Source organism: Pezoporus flaviventris, unplaced genomic scaffold, assembly GCF_033815535.1.
Source record: "Pezoporus flaviventris isolate CSIRO_AGI_PZ_B2104156 unplaced genomic scaffold, CSIRO_AGI_Pfla_v1 ptg000030l, whole genome shotgun sequence".
NCBI classification, from domain to species: Eukaryota; Metazoa; Chordata; class Aves; order Psittaciformes; family Psittacidae; genus Pezoporus; species Pezoporus flaviventris.
The window spans coordinates 3,373,390-3,393,103 of NW_026892578.1; the positions used below are offsets into that span (position 1 = coordinate 3,373,390).

General features: G+C 38.1%; 1 protein-coding gene across 2 annotated transcripts in view; it reads right to left on the bottom strand.

Moving 5' to 3' along the window:
- Positions 1 to 19,714, bottom strand: part of ATP10A (ATPase phospholipid transporting 10A (putative)) — a 109,824-nt gene that overhangs the window by 22,339 nt on the left and 67,771 nt on the right. For both annotated transcript variants that reach the window (XM_061459740.1, XM_061459741.1), the window contains 4 exons: positions 18,881 to 19,133; positions 8,794 to 9,011; positions 7,123 to 7,317; positions 5,167 to 5,728 (listed from right to left, as the gene is read on the bottom strand). In XM_061459740.1, the coding sequence (XP_061315724.1) occupies positions 5,167 to 5,728; positions 7,123 to 7,317; positions 8,794 to 9,011; positions 18,881 to 19,133 (1,228 nt within the window). The remainder of the gene's footprint in view (positions 1 to 5,166; positions 5,729 to 7,122; positions 7,318 to 8,793; positions 9,012 to 18,880; positions 19,134 to 19,714) is intronic.

Here is a 19,714-nt window from a genome sequence, read left to right on the forward strand (position 1 = left end):
CAGATCATAATTGTCAGGAAGAGAAGTATAATTTCAAATACACTACTAGCAAATGCTTCCTTACATCTCATCACATGCAAAAAATGACACTTAAACATAGCATTTAGTTTTCCACCAAGGTTAATATCTCTAAAGAAAGGGAAACAGTGCTTCATTTTGTACATCTAGGTGTATAAAGGTAATTCTGTTACTGCTGTACTGATAGTACCTATCGGTCTGAGTCAATGCAAGAAGTTTTGGGTCTGAGTGTGTTTTCATCCTGCAGACCTCACAGCTAGCTTCTACCTTGAAGGAAGCCGCATAACTTCCACTTAGCTTTATTCTTCACTTAAAGCCATGTGTAAGAAATCAAAATCGGGCCTGAGTAGCTGATCCTTTTCTCTCTGTAGCTGGGACCGGTTCACATTGCTCACACATTTTCCTATATCCTGATGTATTTTTATTTTTTTCTCTTAAAGTCTGCATGGTTTTGGGGGTGTAGAATCATTTCAGGGTTATAATTTTGTAACTGGAGCTGTTACAAATATTGCTTAATGCAATAGTTATGTTAGTGGTACTTGCACAAAGATCAATCAGAGTCAGGTGAATGCCACTCATGACTAGAAGTTTGAGCTCCTGAACACTACATATGACCTCAGTTCACTACTGGATGTGCTCACCTCTCTCAACCGACCACACTGAAAACCTAAAGGCACTATACCCTTATACAATGTACTTAATATGGGTATGTAAATTAGATGACACACGTATCTTACTGTTTATACATTTTGGCACCTGTTTTCCCAGTTTGCATTCATACCCAATGTGATCTTGCTATGTGAGACCATGTATATACATACACACATCTGACTATAAACTTACATAGCATTCAGCACTTTCACATTTATACAGCAGTACCGTGTCTAGCTGGGCACCCAGAGGCTCCAGCACAAAAACACACAAGTACTGATGTTGTAGGAAGAAGCTGGGAGCTTGGAATCCCAATATTTTGGTTTTTGTTTCTGTTACCTCAACCATGTATCAGCACATTTTACATATGGTATAGCTATTTTCTCACCTTTGAAGACCATCCTAATCTGTAGGTCTGTAAAGCTGGCAGTGTACATACCCAGATAGTCCTAAGGGACTCAAAGAAGATTGTGGTATTTCATGCATACCTTCGTTTCACTTCCATCTCTGATTAAGGTCATGAGGTGAATACTGGTAGGAATATTCTGATGCGCCTGCCCATCTATTAAAGCTACCCATGCTATAACTATAAAGCTAACTATGCTATCACTATTGATTTTCTCAAAGGGACAATACAGATATGTTATTCTGGAAGAATATTCCCACAAACACTGCTTGCAACTTGAAAGCCCTTTCTTACACTATACTTTGTGGCTCAGACACAACCACTACCAGGTTCCTTCAGAAGCTACTGAAACAGCTTACAGTTAGATTCAGCTGCAACATAAAGTGGAAATATACCATACTGAACTGGCAGCCTACTGCAGACTCATTTAGCTTCTTTTCTACTTGTGAATTAGAATTTTTTTGGCATATGTGATTTGGCTGTGTAATATAAGACTTTATATTTTATTTTTTTTTCTGGGAGAAGTAATACAGCAAACCTTCTTGGAGGCTTTTTGTATTAGTGAGTCAGCTCTTCTAACTTCAGAAGAATAATGTAGGCATGCATTCTTTCTAATTTATTGTGGTACATTACTATTCTAGAGAAAAATGCCATTTTTTTTGCATAAGCCACATTAAATTGCCTTATGGGAGTGGCTATTTCAGTCACTTGCTGACTTCAAATGGTGCAAACTTGAATAGGTGCTTAAACACATCAAAAGTTGTTTCTACCCCTTTAAGGTTAAGTGGTGTTAATCACTTCAGATCTGTCTGAATACCATGGGCTCTGATGCAGTGATCATGTCAAATGCTAATACCACCTTCAATGAACAAAGACAGTAATTCTCTACACGTAGAGATGTGCACACCATTTTCTGTGCGAATTCCAGCATGGAAGAATCCATCTCCCTCCTCCACTAGCTTACCAATGACAGCTAATGCCCCTTCTAGCTCTTCATGTTCCTCATCAGTTTTACTCTGAGATTCACCTTGTCCTCAGAAGTTAAAAGGGGGGAAGGAATCTCTCACAGAGAAAGCCCAGTTGTGGAGATTCTTTTCAGCTGAGATGTAAGTCTCTATGCTGAGAAGTGTGACCACATGTACCATGTCAGTGACAAACAGCAAATAAGTCTCCAGAAGAATGCTAGAGAGATAGTGGTGTTCTGCCTGCTTCATTTCCTTCCATAATCACAAGCTGCAGAAAGCCAGTCCAGTCACACTGAGAATGACTTATGTTCCCAGTTCCTGTGTGAGTTGGGTATTGACTCAAAATGTAATTTTCTTATTTATGAACATGGTGATTGAGATAAAGTAAAAACAATACGCTCCTGGGGATCATTTCAAGGCTTTTGGAAATACCTGTATGCTCTCAGAAAGCATCAGGTTTCACAGTCTCAACTAAATACACAGAGTAAATGGAGTCAGTTCAGGAACTTAAAGTTTTGAAGCTCATGGTGAATTCTGATTTTCTGTAAGACACAACTAAAGTTACAACATAATACTTTTGCTTCTAATTTCAGCCTGTTCCTCATGTTGTGTTTTAAAATACTCTTCCTCCCAAACAGGGACCTTTGTGTCTGATAGGACCCAGTCATGCCATGTGATGTTTGTGGGAGTTGCGAGATTATGGACACAGTGTTGCCTTAGTCCCTCAGTGTAAGGGCACAAGTTCTACAAAGTCTTGAGATGCACTTCTGACTGGTACACAATTTACATGCCCCTGAGGCACTGACAGCAAAAAGCAAGCACTGGGATTAGCTGTTGTGTCTATTCACTTATTGGTCGATTCCTTAAAATGATAAATGCCTGAATCCTCTCCTAGCATTATATCTTCTCTCACACTCACATTCCACCATCACCAGAGAACAGGATGAAACCACTGACAGCTCTCACAATATAAGTAATAGCTACAGTATGAATCTTCTGAGGCTCCCTCTACCTGGGAAATACCTCTCCACCATGGGAAAAAAATGATACTCCCTTGGGAATTAACAACATATCCACTGACATTACAACACTGCAGGCACAGGCTGTGAGTTTGAGGTCAGGTCCAGGAGTGAAGCTGCTCAAGAGAAATATCACACATTTTCCATACTGATCCGCTAAAACGTACAGAATTACTGAAGCTAGCAGCGATTCAGAAGGCTAGAAAACAAGGGAAACTGCTTATGAGGTTCTAGTGGCTGCACTTTACATTTCTTGCAATAGCAAAATATATTAAAACTCAGGAGTTCAATTTGTGCTAAAAAAAATTAAAAAGGGCACAGTTTCAAAGCCACCTTCAATTCTCGTGCCTGTGAAGATGGTGGAATCATTGTACTTGCCCAGATAGAGAATCTGCTCACTGACAACACCAATCCTCAGGACCTCTACTTTCCCTTCTCTGACATACACCACCTTTGGTAATATTGCTGCTGTTTGGTGTTCTAACTGGCCTTGTTTTTACCTATGTGGGTTCTAGATCTGCCTGAAATTTGCCTGAAACTTGCCTGAAAATTCCTTAATCTATTGAGTCTACTGTGAACAGACACAGCAGCTTCCAAAGTAGTCTGTTATATGGTGACAAAATATTTAAGACTTGGCATAAATTAACCTTTCCTTATTAATGCTTGGTTGTCATTCTGATAACTCATTTCCAAACACTATTAGAAATTCTCAGTACTACAAATTCTCTGTTAGTACTTCGGAGGGAAACAAGTTTCCACAGATGCTCTCTGTACCTTCTGTGGTATCAGATCTTCACTAGAAAATTATTCATGAATACTTTGTTGTTAGTTAAGAACAAGTTGTTCTTAATTTTTCTGGCTCAGCTTTGATTTATATAGCTGTAAACAGAAACCTAATGCCAACATTTTTCTGTATTTCATTAAACTAAAATTACACAGTATAAGCCTTTCACAATTGTTTACTCCAAATAATGTCAAAGTAACCACAAAGTCAATGCATTAGTGAAAGATGGGGAAGTACCTCTAGCACTTTTGGGCTCTGTCCATTCATACTGGGGTAACCTTTAAACACTGGATTAAATTCAATGTTGAAAATCCAGTAAATTAGATGCAAAATGATTCATGCAAACTGAAACCTGTGTCTCTCCTCTAACTTCTGAAAGCTTACAGGGTTCTTCTTGAATCCAACTGATTACAGTTATCAGCTACTTAAAGTTGTTTCTGTTTCATGTGACAGCTGGGTGCTGGAGAAGTCTTCATGCTTTAGGGAAGTTCCCTGTTTACAGCTACATGTTCACTGCTACATATCTGCTCCCTGCTAGTCAACTAAGTATTTGAAGACAAGACTTCTCATCTGAATAGCACCTCTCCATTTGCCCCAACCTTTCTGTTTTGATGGCTGATTGTTTCAGTGCCCTTCAGCATCGTAGTCAAACCAGCATAAATGTGTTGGTTTATACAAACATACTGCAGCAAAAGGACGTAAAGGTTCACAAATGAAACATGAGAAGAAGCTGCAAAATGAAGTGCTTGGATTTCATATAAAACACGCAAATAGCCAAGCACTGGCCAGCAGTTTCTCCTTAAGAAATGTAAACTGCTTTGGCAGAGTTTCAGGAAATTCCGTCAAAGTAAAGCTTGCTAGTAGACAATCTTGAGCAGAAATGAATTTCACTCATCTTTGTATGGTAAGGAACCAGTAATTTCTTACAGATGATTTGCTATAATCATAGAATCACAGAATGGTTTGGATTGAAGGGACCTTAAAGATCATCTAGTTCCAACCCTTCTGCCACGGGCAGGGGCACCTTACACTAGACCAGGTTGCTCAAAGCCCCATCCAACCTGACCTTGAACACTTCCAGGAATGGGGCACCCACAGCTCTTCTGGGCAACTTGTTCCAGTGTCTCAACCACTCTCACAGTAAATAATAACAATAACAAAGTATTACAAAAGAAGAAAGCTGCCATTCTACTGTTCCCCATCTTCACAAAAGCAGGCAGGTCTGCTTGCTGAAGAAGGCAAGATACAATGAGGTTTTCAGCAGTTAAGCAGAATTGCCTCCCCCCAGCTCCCCACTGCCGCAAAGGTAAGTAAGAGGTGTACCTGAAGAGCAGGGTAGAAGAAGATCCATAACAACTGAATCTGCTCCTTTAGTGTAAACATTTATTTCATCTGTGAGAGGATGTCTGACCACTACTGACATCCTCTTTCTGGCGGAATCAAAGCCCAATGTATGCAATACTTCAAAACTTAGTGTTCCCAGGTGAGGTAGCTCCACTGATACCTGGTCAGACAGCCTTCCAACCAGAGAACAGTTATATGCCCTTGCTGCATAGACAAGAGCAGCTTCATCTGGACTCTCTGCTTCATAACGGAGTTCTCCTTCCTCAGGTCCACCCCGTGCAGTTGTCCTGCCTTGCTGGGAGCTGTAGCCATTGTTATTCATCTGTGCAGAGTATGCCAGCTTCTCTTCCAGTTTTAATAAAGTGCTATCCGTAGATGTAGATGAAAGCAGACTTAAACCAAATCTGTGCATTGATTTGCTTGTAGCTAGACTAGATGAACTACTGCTGTTAGAGCCAGAGGTCAAGCGACTTGGAGTGAATCTTCGTATGAAGTCTTCTATAGTTTTTACTGGAGATTTTAGTTCAAATCGATCTCTAACCTTTAAAAGGGAAAATAACCCAGTGAACAAAACCCAAAGAAAAGCTGTACAATAATTCTGACATGATATTCAGCCTAAGCAGCTCCAACTAAAGAGAATTTCTTTGAGAGAAGAAAGTAATGGTATTTGTATTTTGAGAAAGGAAAGTAAATCGACAAAACTTACTCAACAGCAAAAAAAACGAAAACTTACTAGAACTTCAGAATTGTACCTGTGTGAAAGCACATTATGTTTGTATTAAAAACCATTTTTCCTTCTTTCATCTCTTCAGATATCACTAATGGATAAATTATCAATGTTGCACTACCATCAGTAGTGCATACTAAAAGCTATCATTAGTAGGAAACACTGGCATTTGTGAATGTTCAGTGAAAGCAGAAAAAAAAAGTTAATGCAACTGAGAAGTGTGGTATCAGAAAAGTTTTATGGGAATATGTCAATGTCAACAACATCCTCAACAGGAACACATTGAAATAAATTATTTCCACTGTCATCTCTTTCAGCATCAAAGCATTTTGCTTCACTTTTACCACTCATCTCAGTTTACATAAATAATTTTTACAGATACAGTGTTATTAATAGTAATAGCGTATTCATAGTAATATAAAATTATTGCACAGTGTAGCATTCCTGAAACAGCAGAACTGAGTATTCTCCACATGTTTCCCTGGCACAAAACCATGTCATTCTGCAGATTAGTTCACTTTTTATTCCAAACTGCAACAGCCACAAATCACAGAATTTTCTCCCAAATGGAAATTCCAGCTCCTGGCTAGCTTTAATACTAAATTTCATTATATTTTTGTCTTACAGATCATGTTGCGATAGCTTTTTTGAAATTTTCATTCATCAATGGCACTGGTTTAGGCTGATTTAAGCCATAATGATCATTTTTTCTCATAATGAGCTTAAGATGAATCTTTTACATAATTTGAAAGTTTTATGCAATGTTTTTCAAGTGTATTCTCTTCTTATTTTTTTCCAGAATATCTCATCCTTTTCTTAATTCAGTCTATGCATACAAAATATTCACAGACAGCTTATATTCTTTTCTGGGAAGTCTTTCACATTTACAAATTAGTTTACACACATATTTACACACATACTTACATTGATGAAATGAATAAGTTACAGCATAAGAAAATGAGAAAGTTTCAGAAGTATCCTGAAATCGTGAATGAAAGCACATCTTACCTTGAAGGTAAGTGAAATATCCCATTTAACAAACGCTTAACTAAACCAACTCAATCACATAGTTGTTCTAGGAGCTGTCTCACAACTAGTCATAGTTGTTTCTCACTAGAACAAGAGGTTTTAATTTCCCCAAATTACAAGATAAATTAGTATCAATGCAAAAGAGGCTTAAACTCTCTTTTGCTGATTTTTTAACCCACCTTCTGTCGGGGCTGATTAGGTGCAGTAACCACGACTGTATTACATATAGTCAAAGCGATGAAGAAGTCAAAAATGTCACATAGTTCTGGACTCAGATGGGATAATGGCTGTTCATGGCTTCTCATGACCTCCAGATGCTTTGCACATTCATTCACCTTTTCTAACAATCTCGGGTCAGGTGTAATGTCCTTCTCCTAGTAATAAATAAGAGCAATTAATACTTGTGATTCTGCAAATTTCCAAAGCAGCAACAAGCAATCAAAGCATCAAGACTGTTATGGTGGCCTTACACCATAGGGTGGAGCTGGAAAGGACTGTAAGACATCAATTCTAGACAATAAACAGTTAACAATGAGACTACTGATAGAAATGGAAATGTGAGTAACTGTGTGACCAACTTTTTCACTACAGATAATTATAGCAGCAATATTCATCTACTTTGGGGGTATCAGATAGGAGAAGAGTTACGTACTAATATACCTCCCTCTCTCCTAATTCAAGACATTTATTATCTATTATTAAAGGGTGGTTCACTACAGAGACCACAAGAGTGAAAAAATTAGACAGCAATGATATTCAAAGCTTGGCCTTACATCATCATAACAAAATGAAACCATCTTGGATTGCTTGTTAAAGAACCATCATCTACACATTTGAAGGTAATTCATATGGTTTTTTTTACACTGAAACACGGAGCACTTTCCACACTATTTCATGAACACGTTTCACTTATTAAATCTATTTCTTGTCAGAGCAGACTCCAGTATTTCTTAATATAGAAGGACACAAGGATAAAAAAGATGACAAGAAAAACCAATGTAAGGCTCTTTCTTCAGCAGAATTTTATCTGCTGATGCTCACCAGCTGATGAATCTGTGCAACCACAGAACTCTGTGTGTAAAAACTGAAGCTTGAAAAGCTTACTCTTGATTGAACTGAAGCAGTTCCACCACTACAAACAGCATCATTCTGTGTCTGTATTTGTAATTTGTTTTAAGGGTGAATTTGTGTCAACAGTGAAACAATGCAAAATCCCTAGACAGACACACCATGGCTTCTCTAGTCTTATGACCATTCAGCCCATGTAAAACTTCACAGAGTAACAACAGCATAAAAGAAATTTAATAATGCAAACTTTTAAGGACAAATTCATCAACATTCTGAAATGTAAAGGTTTTTACTTTTTAAAATATGACACATGCAATCCACTGATAACCTTGAATCACACTAAAAATTATGCTATGGTCAGCAGTATCTAAGAATTGGAATACATAGTGTCCAGCCCAGCACTTCTTAGTTTTAAAATCCTCTGACAAAAGAGAAAAGGCATGTGCAGGTCAATTAGAATCCCTGACCTCAAACCTGATGCTACTCTCAGCTTCTGTAGATAAAGGGAAGGCATACGTTTTCTTTTCAAAATCAAGGTATAACTCAAACAAAGGTTTCAGATTGTTTTTTATCTTTAGCTCATTTCCACAAAGGAGACATTTTGGTAAGATCTATGTCGACACTTCACTGCTTTTGTAGAAACATCTGTCACTACAGAATAAAAAATGCCAAGAAGACGTCTGCAAGAGGTACACAATGTGCTACAGATGTCTTTACCTTCCGGTTTTCAGGACATGGTCTATCAAAAGATAACATGACACTGTGCTTTACAGTTGACTTACCATTGGGCTACTGAATGCAGTGTGCTTTGAAAGGATGCTTGCTCTTTTTGCTTCAGCTCTGCTACCCGTGCGCCGGTGGGTTTTGTTGCTCTGGCTTCTGTGTATTACTTTAATGCTCTGATGGCTGCAGATACTATCACGCTGGGATAGAGTTCCTCCTTTTGGGGCTGCCTCGTCTTCCTCAGAATCAGGTTCTTGGTACATCGCTAAGCGTTTGGCTATCAGTAAAAATATAGAAGGAAGAAGTGGTATATGTTAAATGTGGCTGAGAAAGAGGGAGAAGGGCATGATGACTTTGTTCAAGTGACCTGTTTTTAATATTATACTGTGCTTTCACAGTAATAATGAATGATTTCATTATCAAGAGATACCGAAGTCTCTTAATTGAATGGTAGTATCTAACAATAGATTCAGATAACATAATTAGAAGCATAAAGCAATACACTGCCTCTCTCATCATCACACTCTCTCTGAAAGGGAGTTAGACTCTGCAATAACTCACTGCATTCCTGACTATTCCACAGCTCAGCCTGATGAAATCAACCAAATAATTTGGTCTTCACTTGCAGTCAGAGAAGGAAATAAACAACTAAGAAAATTTTCATGTCCTTTCCAACATAAAATGTAAATTTCACAGAAAGTATTTACCAGCAAAAATGTCGCATCTACCCAGTACCAGTTAACTGACATCTGAAATGTCCTCAGAACAACACGCCTCCAGCGCACTATTGCCCTTATTCTATATACAGAGATGAGGCAGACAGCATAAAAGACTCACTCAAGGTCAGGGCCATCTGCTGCAGAGTGGAGACATGAACCCTTGACTCCTAGCCTAGGGTTAAAACCACTCTGGAGTCTCCGCCCTCCTCTCTGGACAGCATGATAGGCAGGACATTGCAGCATGCAGTATGAAAACCAGGGTAGCTTAGCCTTGCTGCAACACTTGTTTCTATCCCTATTTGCTACAGTGAGCAATACCTAGTTTACATAGAATGAAAGAGTGTTTTCTGATTGATATATTTGAGGTGAATGCTTCCTCAGTCAAGAATTCAATTACGACAATTGATATTAGAAACCAATCCTGGCAGTTTGATACATAGAAGTTAAAAAGGAAGCAGAAAGAAGAGGTGTGAAACTGCCGTGGAAACCAGTCCCTCTAATGACAGGCTCTGCTTAGGTCTAACTGATGTAGGACATATTTTTCCCATTCCTAAAGACTATGGGCATTTAATAATGTGGGTTGTTCATTAGGCATGCCACTCTAACAGGTACCTATTTATTTCTTAATTAGGTATTCATTGCTTTTCATTATACCCTCAAAATAATACACACTATCCATTTATACAGCACAAGTTACATACTTGTGGCTCAACTCTGTTTTGGTTCTCTGGTGTAACAAATTAAGATTATCCCAATGTCAAATGACAAATCACTGTAAGTTAATTATGTGAGTTAATTATTCAAGCATTTAATGAACACCAACAAAAGAATCTTCCAAAAAACTTCCTGAAAAAAAATCTTGCATTACATATAGTGAGTTTGGCATGGGATCACTGCTAACGTAGCTAGCTTTATGATCAAACAAAAATCCATCCTTGCCATCCACTGCAATTTTCAAACATGTTTTAGCTGTCAGGAAGCAGCTGGAGGAGTTGAAATCAGACCACACACAGCACATGATGATAGCTCTATTAGCACAGTATCATACATTAGAGGTTTTTTCAACTCCATTTGGAACACGTATAGGCTCTGTCTGAAATGTCAGAGCTGGGAGAACTTCCCAGTCCTGCTGTGAATGCAACCAACAACGCGAATGGTTGTTGCTCTAACTGCATGCCCAGGTATGCAACATCCTACACTGCACTCTGGCTCCTGCTGGAAGAAGATGCAGGCCATGGAGGTAGAAAGGGACATGGTGCATGTGGAGACATGGGGAAGAGAATGCAGGGCACACTGCAGATCACTTCTGCTCCATAGCTCAAAACCAGCCCTGCAGCCTGAGCCCTGAAGCTGATGTAGACTAACTGCAGATGATTGAGGACTTCCCTCATTAGCATTCTTTGGTGTGACTCAGGCTTTGTGGTGGGAAAGAGGTTGAGCAATGGCACATTCAGCACTGTGGGAGCAGCTGCTCCTACAGCCACAGAGCTGAAAATAGAAAAGCAAAGCACCATTGCCTGCTCCTTTCAGCGCCTACCTTGTCCTTTACTCACGTGACAGAACCTAGAGGACAGCTCAAAAATTAGGGAGGTCATCGATCTCCTTGGCCCTTCTGTTGCATGGTAATGAGTTGCAAGGAAAGAAAGCTCACTTCAGCTGCACAGCCTGCTTCCTGCAACTTGTTGCACATGCTTTGGGACAGAGCAGTTCTAACCTGCCTCATCACTTTTGCCCACTAATTCCCACTTGCTTCTACTCTGTAAGCTGCTATGTGTTTTCCCAGTGGAAGTGCAGATCCCTATACTGTGAATTTAATTCATGATAGGTGTGTCCATATCAGGATTCTACACTAAGGGCCCAAAGTGATCTGCAGCATGTTAAAGGCACTAATTCAGGTCCTTGATGAGGATGCGATCCAGGCTGCTCACTGTTCCCCCCAGCATCCCAGTGTGACATGTAGCTGCTCAGCCTCTCCCAGGAAAGCCATAAGAAAAGCCTGGATTTGCCATAGGGATAATCTTCCTCACTGTGGCTGCTGGACATCTTAATGGTTGACTGACAGAACACTGCACTTCTTGCAACAGGTAGTATTCCTTGACATGGGAAGGACAGGGCACAATTATTCTTTTCAGCTTTGCAAAATGTGCTACCCAGTTGGTCCAACTCCCTCTCGAGCACAGGTTTCTTTTTTTTTAAAAACGACGCATTTTCCTTAGTAATTATACCTAATTTAAGCTTCTGCTCTGAAAATACATCTTGAAATACATGAATCCAAAGACCCTGAACTGACTATAATTTTATGACATGTATATAAACTCTACGGTTAAGCAGACAATACATCTGCTGCACAACAGTTATGCTTGCATACTATAGCTCTGTATTCTTCATTGCTCTTTCTTCTTTATTACATTACTTTAAAAAAAATTTTGATTATTCAACATAGCAAAAACTGTTTCCTAATGCAAAACTTAGCTTATGTATTAGCATTATTCCAGTTCCCTTCTAGCCTATGTAATATTAGCTATCTCTTGCTCTCTTTACAGGTTTTCATTGTAACACATTTGTTTAATTGTTCCTGCTGCTAAGAAAAAGGAGAAACAGGGAAAGCAGATAAGAGACTAGAATCTCATTTAACCCAAGTCAAATGAAACTCCTTCAATACAAATGGGTTTATTTCAGTTTATACCAAGGTAAGCTTAACAATAAAAACCAGGCCTTGCACCTTTCAACGTTTTCTCCAGCACAGCCTTACACATTATGCAGCATTAAGAAGTATGAAGAAATAATGAAACCCGGTTCAATTGTTATGTTATGGCTAAGGTTCATAATGCTTCAGCTGTGCAAAGTGTGCTTCTTTGGGAACATGCTGTTCTCTCCACCCACTCAGCCCTCTCCGATTCAGAACCTTTTCCTGTGAACATTATAACCTGGAAGACGTGTTGTGGGATGCTTTTCAGTTTCAGGACTGAAAACTGATGGCTTTGATCTTTTGTCTGATAGACAGTTTTTTATTAAGGGCAAAGACACAAACAACTTTGAGAAACACAGCAATGCAATTCATGAAAGTCAAATTTCACTATTCTGTACTTCGTTTTATATTTACAACGCAAAGAAGAAACAATTAATACTTATTCCATGAACTCACTTCTATCTTTCAGAAGACAACAGTAAGCTATAAATAAAACTCCTGTAGTAGCTGCTAAGTATTTGAATATGCATTCTCTTATTTTAAAAGCCCTTTTATTTTCATTATTTTGTTTTTGCTTTTTTTTCACCTTCCATAGAATCATAGAACAGTTAGGGCTGGAAAGGACCTTAAGATCATCTAGTTCCAACTCCCCTGCCATGGGCAGGGAATGTTCTATGGTCCATGTTCTACGATGAGGCATCCATTTTGCAGGCTGATGGAGACTGTTGCCACACAGCCAGATGTTCCACCAGCTAGAAAAGACGGATCACAAAACTCTAACGAACTTCCCTTCAAGCAGAATAAAGCTGCAGACCCCCTAAACCAGCAGCCAGTGTGTAGGGCCCTGACTTCACCATGGAATAATTTCATTTTCCCCAAACCACTGAATAAGGTTGTTACTGAACTGTCTTGCTGTAAATCTAGATGTGTACTTACTCACACCACCTTATTTCCTTATTATTTTATGAGTGCAAGCTTATTTCACTTTGAAGTGCACTCTAGCATCTACATAAAGAATCAGTCAAGCAACTAGCATACTATAAATTTGTACAAGTGTGCTAACATAATTCTAACTTTATTTACTTTGCAAGAACTTCCCCATAAGGACAAGTCTTGAGATTAGAAAACCCCCAAGGTTTTCCTTCCTCTCCCCCCCTGGCATCCTCAAGGGCTTACAAAAAAAAACTTTAAGTCCTTCATTAAGACCTCTTTACTCACTTAGAAATGGATGCCATTTTCAAACAGTTCTGGAGATTTTCCAGAGCAATTTTAAGTGTAGGTGTATGTTTAGAAAAAGTATCACCTGTCTCTAAATATGAGTTTGTCTTTTGTAGGACTTAAAATGGGTCTCTCCCAGTGTACTGAGTTCTACATCTTCTGGCACTGGTTCTTTCCTTAAAGTTACCAATTCAGTTTTTTCAAAAAGCAATAACAAATGTAAAGAGAAACCACAAACAAGCTACAGAGTGTCTGAAGCACCTAGTTCTGCTAAAGGTTTTAATCTTTCCGGGGAAGGTCTAAGTGGACTATCCCCGTTTCTGAAGATTGTCAAGTTGAAAAGGTGGCAGATGAGAAGAGCTTTGGGAATCAACAGCTGCATGTACAGAAAAGGTTTCATTAATTTATTTTTTAAATAAATCCAATTCTCCAGCATGGCTGGAATGTGCAGTCTAAGTTCTCTTGAATACACACAAAAAGAGTAAGAAAGTTCCACTACAAAACAGCCCCTCAAACTAAGGAGATTTTTTTTACTATGATGCACTTTCCTATGACAAGTAGTTGTTAGCCAATCTTCTGGAAAAAAAAAACCAAAAAAACCCAGAAAGAAACTCCTTCTTTCCCACATTAAATGATTAAGAAACTTTGCTGGGGAAGAGAAAAATCACTGAATTTTTCATCATCTGCCTTCACCCCCATAAATTTATCTTATTCTTATGTTGTCTGGAGATTTTTTCAGTCATTGGAAGGAAGGAGAAAGAATGCAAAGTATCCAAAATTCAGATTTTTCAGACTTGTGTGGTTGCATCCATGGAGATTCAGCTCATGTTTTGTCAAAAGTTCCATACAATGGGTGGCTAAAACTAGAAAAAGAGATATCACACCCCATAGGCAAGAGTGCAACTAATCCAGCATTTGGAAAACAACTAGGACAGATGTCATGCCAAGAGCATCTGGTTGTCTCTAAATCATATAATGACTTTCAGAAGCACAGTCAGCTTTTGCGCACCTACTATCTCTTGTTTCAGCAGACAGGCTGAGGACATGGCCAGTTCCAAGAACTGTTAGGAGTTGGCTACTAGCCAGGGAAGAGCTACGCTATGGCAACTTTATCGTACATTGTCCTGGGTTTGACATATATAGAGAGAAACAATTTTTTTTTTTTTTTTTTTTGGGTGCTAACGTTCTTTTTGGCTAGGAGGAATTACTGATTGGAAGAATAATTCTGGGATTTAATCAGTGTATAGTGCCAATGGTTATTCCATAAATATCCAGGACATTTACAAGCGGGATAAGGCACTTCCACTTGGAGTGCTTCATGATAATACCCTGCTCCTTAATTAACACTTCACGTATCAAGAAGAACCTTTGAAGAAGACAACAAAACAGACTTAAGAACACGGGCCATGCAGACTTGAGGTGGGAATCCTTTTCACCTCTAGTTAGAATTCTAAACCACAGAGAAATAGGCACATATTTGACAAGACATGTAGATGTCTAAAACAGTTCTGATGAATTACATCCCAAAAATGGTTAGTTTTCTCCAGTAACTGTAAAGTCACAAGATAACTATATTCCATGCAAATATCCACAATTACTTAAAAAGAATCCCATCCCTATCAACTTAGTCCCCGCAGGACCTAAATGGGCAGCGTGAATTCATGTAGTTTGATCCCAGCTAGTGTATAATTCATTGCCAAAACATCATAGATGACCTCAACAATGATGAATACTGGATAAACCTTACATCATGGAACTGTTGCTCAGTACACTTACACTTTTCCTCACAGCCTTCACAAGCATTCCTGGATTCCTCTTTGGTGCTAAGCTCTCACATAGCAGTACCCATGAGCAATACCTTGTACTCCCTCCAGTTGGCAAAATGCTTTTGTCCCATGCTGGTGCAATTTATTGGCCTCTATTACTCATGTTTTTGTCACCTCTTGTCTAGACTAAAACAATGCAATACTCCTGGGCACAGTGCCATTAGCTTCATAAGAAACAGGGAATTCTGGAGGAAAATGTTTCCTCCAGCAAATTCATGAAATCTGCCCCTTGTTCTCTCTATTATCTGGAAAAAAAAAAGTACTAAGTCTTGCTCAGGGTTTCAGTTTTTATTTTACAAGCATTTAATTGCTTCAACCCTGCATAAGGTCCAAATAAACCTCTGTGATGAAAACCATGATTAGCATGTCCATGTCTGATGCAAAACAGAACTCTCCCTCATAATCATAAAGCTCACTTTTCACATGGGGAATTCACATGGCTTTATGGAATGAATTTCCAAAGAAAATAAGGACGCTCCCACCACTCAAGAAAAAGACATGCTGTCTTAAATATGCCATACAGCATCCTGTATGCCTTTTAAATAGCCCCAGTCTGAAACAAACCGTGCTCTGCACAGGGAGAGGAAGAAGGGGAAAGACCAAGCTACATAAGCAAAGAGTCACACGCATTGCTTAATGAGCTAGTGGAAGGAACTCAGATAAGATGATGACAAATGCAGTACAACAATGCCTGTAGAATTGAAAAGAATGGGATACCTGTTCATACATGTGAACAAATTTTAGGGAGAAAAGATTATAATGCACCATAGAGAAAATCTGTGACAGCTATGCACAATCTATTGACAGATACGCAGGAGTCCTACATTATGAAGAAAACAATGGTTCAACAGAAAATTAAAGTTCCAAAGTGAGGAAATTTCAGATCTCTCTCTGCCATTGTAGGTGTAACTTTCCCCTCTGTGTGTGTGCATGGCTGAGCCCCAGGAATACAGGGCTTCTAGATGACTTCAGAGGAAAATCTGCCAGAACTTCTTAGCATGAGAAAAAAGTGTGTTACATCTTAGCCTTGTTCTTGGATATGGGTGAATGAAGATGTTCTGACTGAAATTTCGCCCCCAGAATTCATGCCTGAGGCAAACATCTGGCATGGAAAACATGAACCAAATATTTAAGGCTTTTAAGCTTATCCATAACTGAAAATAGGATCTTATAAAGAGAAGGGTCAGGCAACTGGAACAACAGGCACTGCTACCAGCCGCAGCAGAGTAACAAACTTAGGCCAAATTACTCAGAATAATAATATTTCTACCCTGAGCGATCTGTTTTTACAGTAGAAAATGACCTGTTATCTTTAGCTTTTGAATCTTGACCCATGTACAATTTAAAATTCACTTCTTCATCTAAAGTGCTACTCAGAATTTGATTCCAAGTAGCAAACAACTATGCCAGAAAAATTACTCAGATAAACGAAGAAAGATCATCGTAGCAAAGATGATCTTATATAAGAAAAGGCAGATGAATTTTCTCGGTTTCCTTACATATATGGCAGCCTCAGATCACTTGCCAAATGAAAGATTATAGAATTTTCTAATATATGAAAACTTCAGCAAAACCTGAGACCAGGATGGCATCAGTTATAACATATGCCCTAAACCTGGGGCAAATTCAGATACTGAGGTACAAGACATAGAAAAGTAGCTGACAAATCATTTGAAAGTAAGTGCACAACCAATAAATGTCATTAATGCACTCCCTAAAACCAGAGAGAGCTGTGACAGACATTTTATCACACCTAAACAAGAAAGCTTCGGCGCAGCAAAGATGGTTAGAAAATCAGACTGGAGAACAGAGCTAACAAAAGACTTGAACAAAGAAGACTTTTCACTGTGTTATTAATCCTAATTTTAGGGAACAAAATCAATAGAATATCATAATTTATATATAGAATGACAGAGAAATGCCTATTTTCTGTACAGGACAATAAACAGACTAAAATACTTTGTATATAATATTGTGCATATATTCTGCACCCATTTAAAAACTATTTGTCAGGAATTTTATACTGACTGGAGTTACAAGAAAGCCCAAACATAGCCATACATGAGAAGAATGACCAAAAAAAAAAAAAAAATCTGTTTATTTTATGTATTTATTTGACATGTCGGTTTCTAATGAAATTCACTCTTCTTTCATTAACATTTACATTGTATTCTGAGATTGTAAGATGAAAGTACAAACAAACTTAGATTTCTGTTGAAGAAAAAGGTTCTGAAACTCAATACTCAAATTCAGGAGCCTGAATTCAGCCTACATATTAGCTGATGATACTGAGCTCATAAAAATAACCTTTCTGCACTGTTTTAGTTGGCAGTACCATTGTCATTCCTGCAAGGAACGGAGTACACTCTGAAATTAGTATAAACAAGCAAATGATTAGTGGCAAGGAAAAAAAAGAATGAATAACCAGAGTGTCACAAGCAGAGTTACAGAGTCCAGAAACATACTATTAATTCTAATTCTTTTCTCTTTCTTACCTACAGTACAGAGGTAGGAACCCAGTTTGTTCCTGTTTAAGTTCCTTCTGTAACTCTGTAATAATAACACTAACCCAAACATCTAGTTTCCTGAAAACCAGTGCCTTAAATGTAAGGTCTCAGTACTACTTTACAGTAGGAGAAAAAAAGAACAATATTTGCATTACCCAAAATTTCAAGACATCTTTTTCCTATCTGCTATCTTAAGAACCCTCTAAAACATGTTTTAGGTTTTCTGGTCCCTTTTGATTACTCATTCTGTATATTATTTGTAAGCTGAACTTCTGCAATGGTCTTTGAGAAAACTTTCTAATCAGTGATCTTTATACATTATGTAGATTAGGAAACTTATTTTTTGCAAACAGGAATGCAATGATGCATCTATTAATATTTTCTGGCATACAGAGTATGATTTGAGGAATTAAGATCAGTTATGTCAAAAATGGTAACAACAAAATGTTAGAGGAAAATAACAAATTATAAACAAATCACAAAACAGGAAATAACTTCATAAATTTAAAAGGCTGATGAGATGACACATGGATGACAAGCCTCACATTCCCTTGTGACAAAGAGTAACTTCTTAGTGTTTCAAGAACCTGATACTTGGGGACATTCTCTCAACTGCAGTTTTCATACAGCAGTGATGGTACCTTAACACAGACACCTGTTATGTAGCACTGAAAAGAATCTGACAAAGGTAACATAAAATATGCTTACCCCATCAGATTATGTTTCCTGTTAATATGAAAACCAGTAGATTTTTTTTACATTTATTTCTCAGCACAAAAGGATAATCTCATTCCAGGTATTCAATCAGACACTAATATAGCTGTATGCTTAAAACTGGCATTTTACATAGTATACTTTAAAGACCCCAAACAACCGTGATACCAGCAGGACCATTCAAATCACATAATCAGCCATGTGCACAAGCACTTTAGGAGATAAAGACAGAAGCTTTAACTACCTTGACAACATATTGCAGAAGTTACAGAACACTTTGATAAGATTGTCATCACTACCTGAAACACAGCCATCAAATTACACTAACCTAAAAACAGCTATTACAGTTTGCTGAGTGGATACATGCAATTTCTTTTGTTTCTCTTTTGGATTTAAGATTACAGTAATTTTTATATCTACCTCAGATTACCCAAAGTGTAAATATTAGATAGAAAACAAGATCATGAGCTCACCATTATCATCATGGGAATACTCTATTCCAGAAACAGTGCATCTTCGGAAAACCATCTTGTTTTCAGTAAGTGTCCCAGTCTTGTCTGAAAAGATAAACTGCACCTGACCTAAGTCTTCTGTGATATTTAAAGCTCGGCACTGCAGCTGCGTGTCTGTTTCTTCATCATATAAATCTTTATCTTGATGAATGAAGTACACTTGGCAGATTTTAACTATTTCAATGGATACATACAAAGAAATCGGAATCATAACCTATAATACACAAAAAGAAAGAGAATTGGGAGAAAAAAAAAGAAGCAAGATACAACAAATTAGTAAAATCTAGTTAACTTGGTACTAGACTAGGACATAAAGAGGCTAGGTACATTAAGCATCTATTGTAAAGTTATTATCATGTTTGAGAAGAGTTTATTTACTTTGTTATATGAGGAAAGCCTATAGGGAATTGCAGAGCTGAAATGCATTACTATGTCCAGAAGGGCAATTATCAAAACTTGGACAGAAGCAAATCCTTTTTAGTGGTAATAAGGCTATCTTGAAACTAGCTGGGAAAGGAAAAGAAAAAAAACACAACAAAACCCAATCTAAAACAGACACTACAGTGAGAATCCTATAAATGTGAAAGAATTGGATAAGCGTAAGTAATAGACTGTTTACAAATCAACCTTGCAGGAATACAAGAAACAAAATGAGAAGTGTTAATCTCTCCACAGGAATGATGCTTTTGGCCTTGGCTTTGGCAAGGCAGACAATGTGAATGAAGAACACATTCTGTAATTGCTGAAGAAGGAGATGTGAGAAGAAGTTGCACCAGAAAAGATTTTCAACTGCTT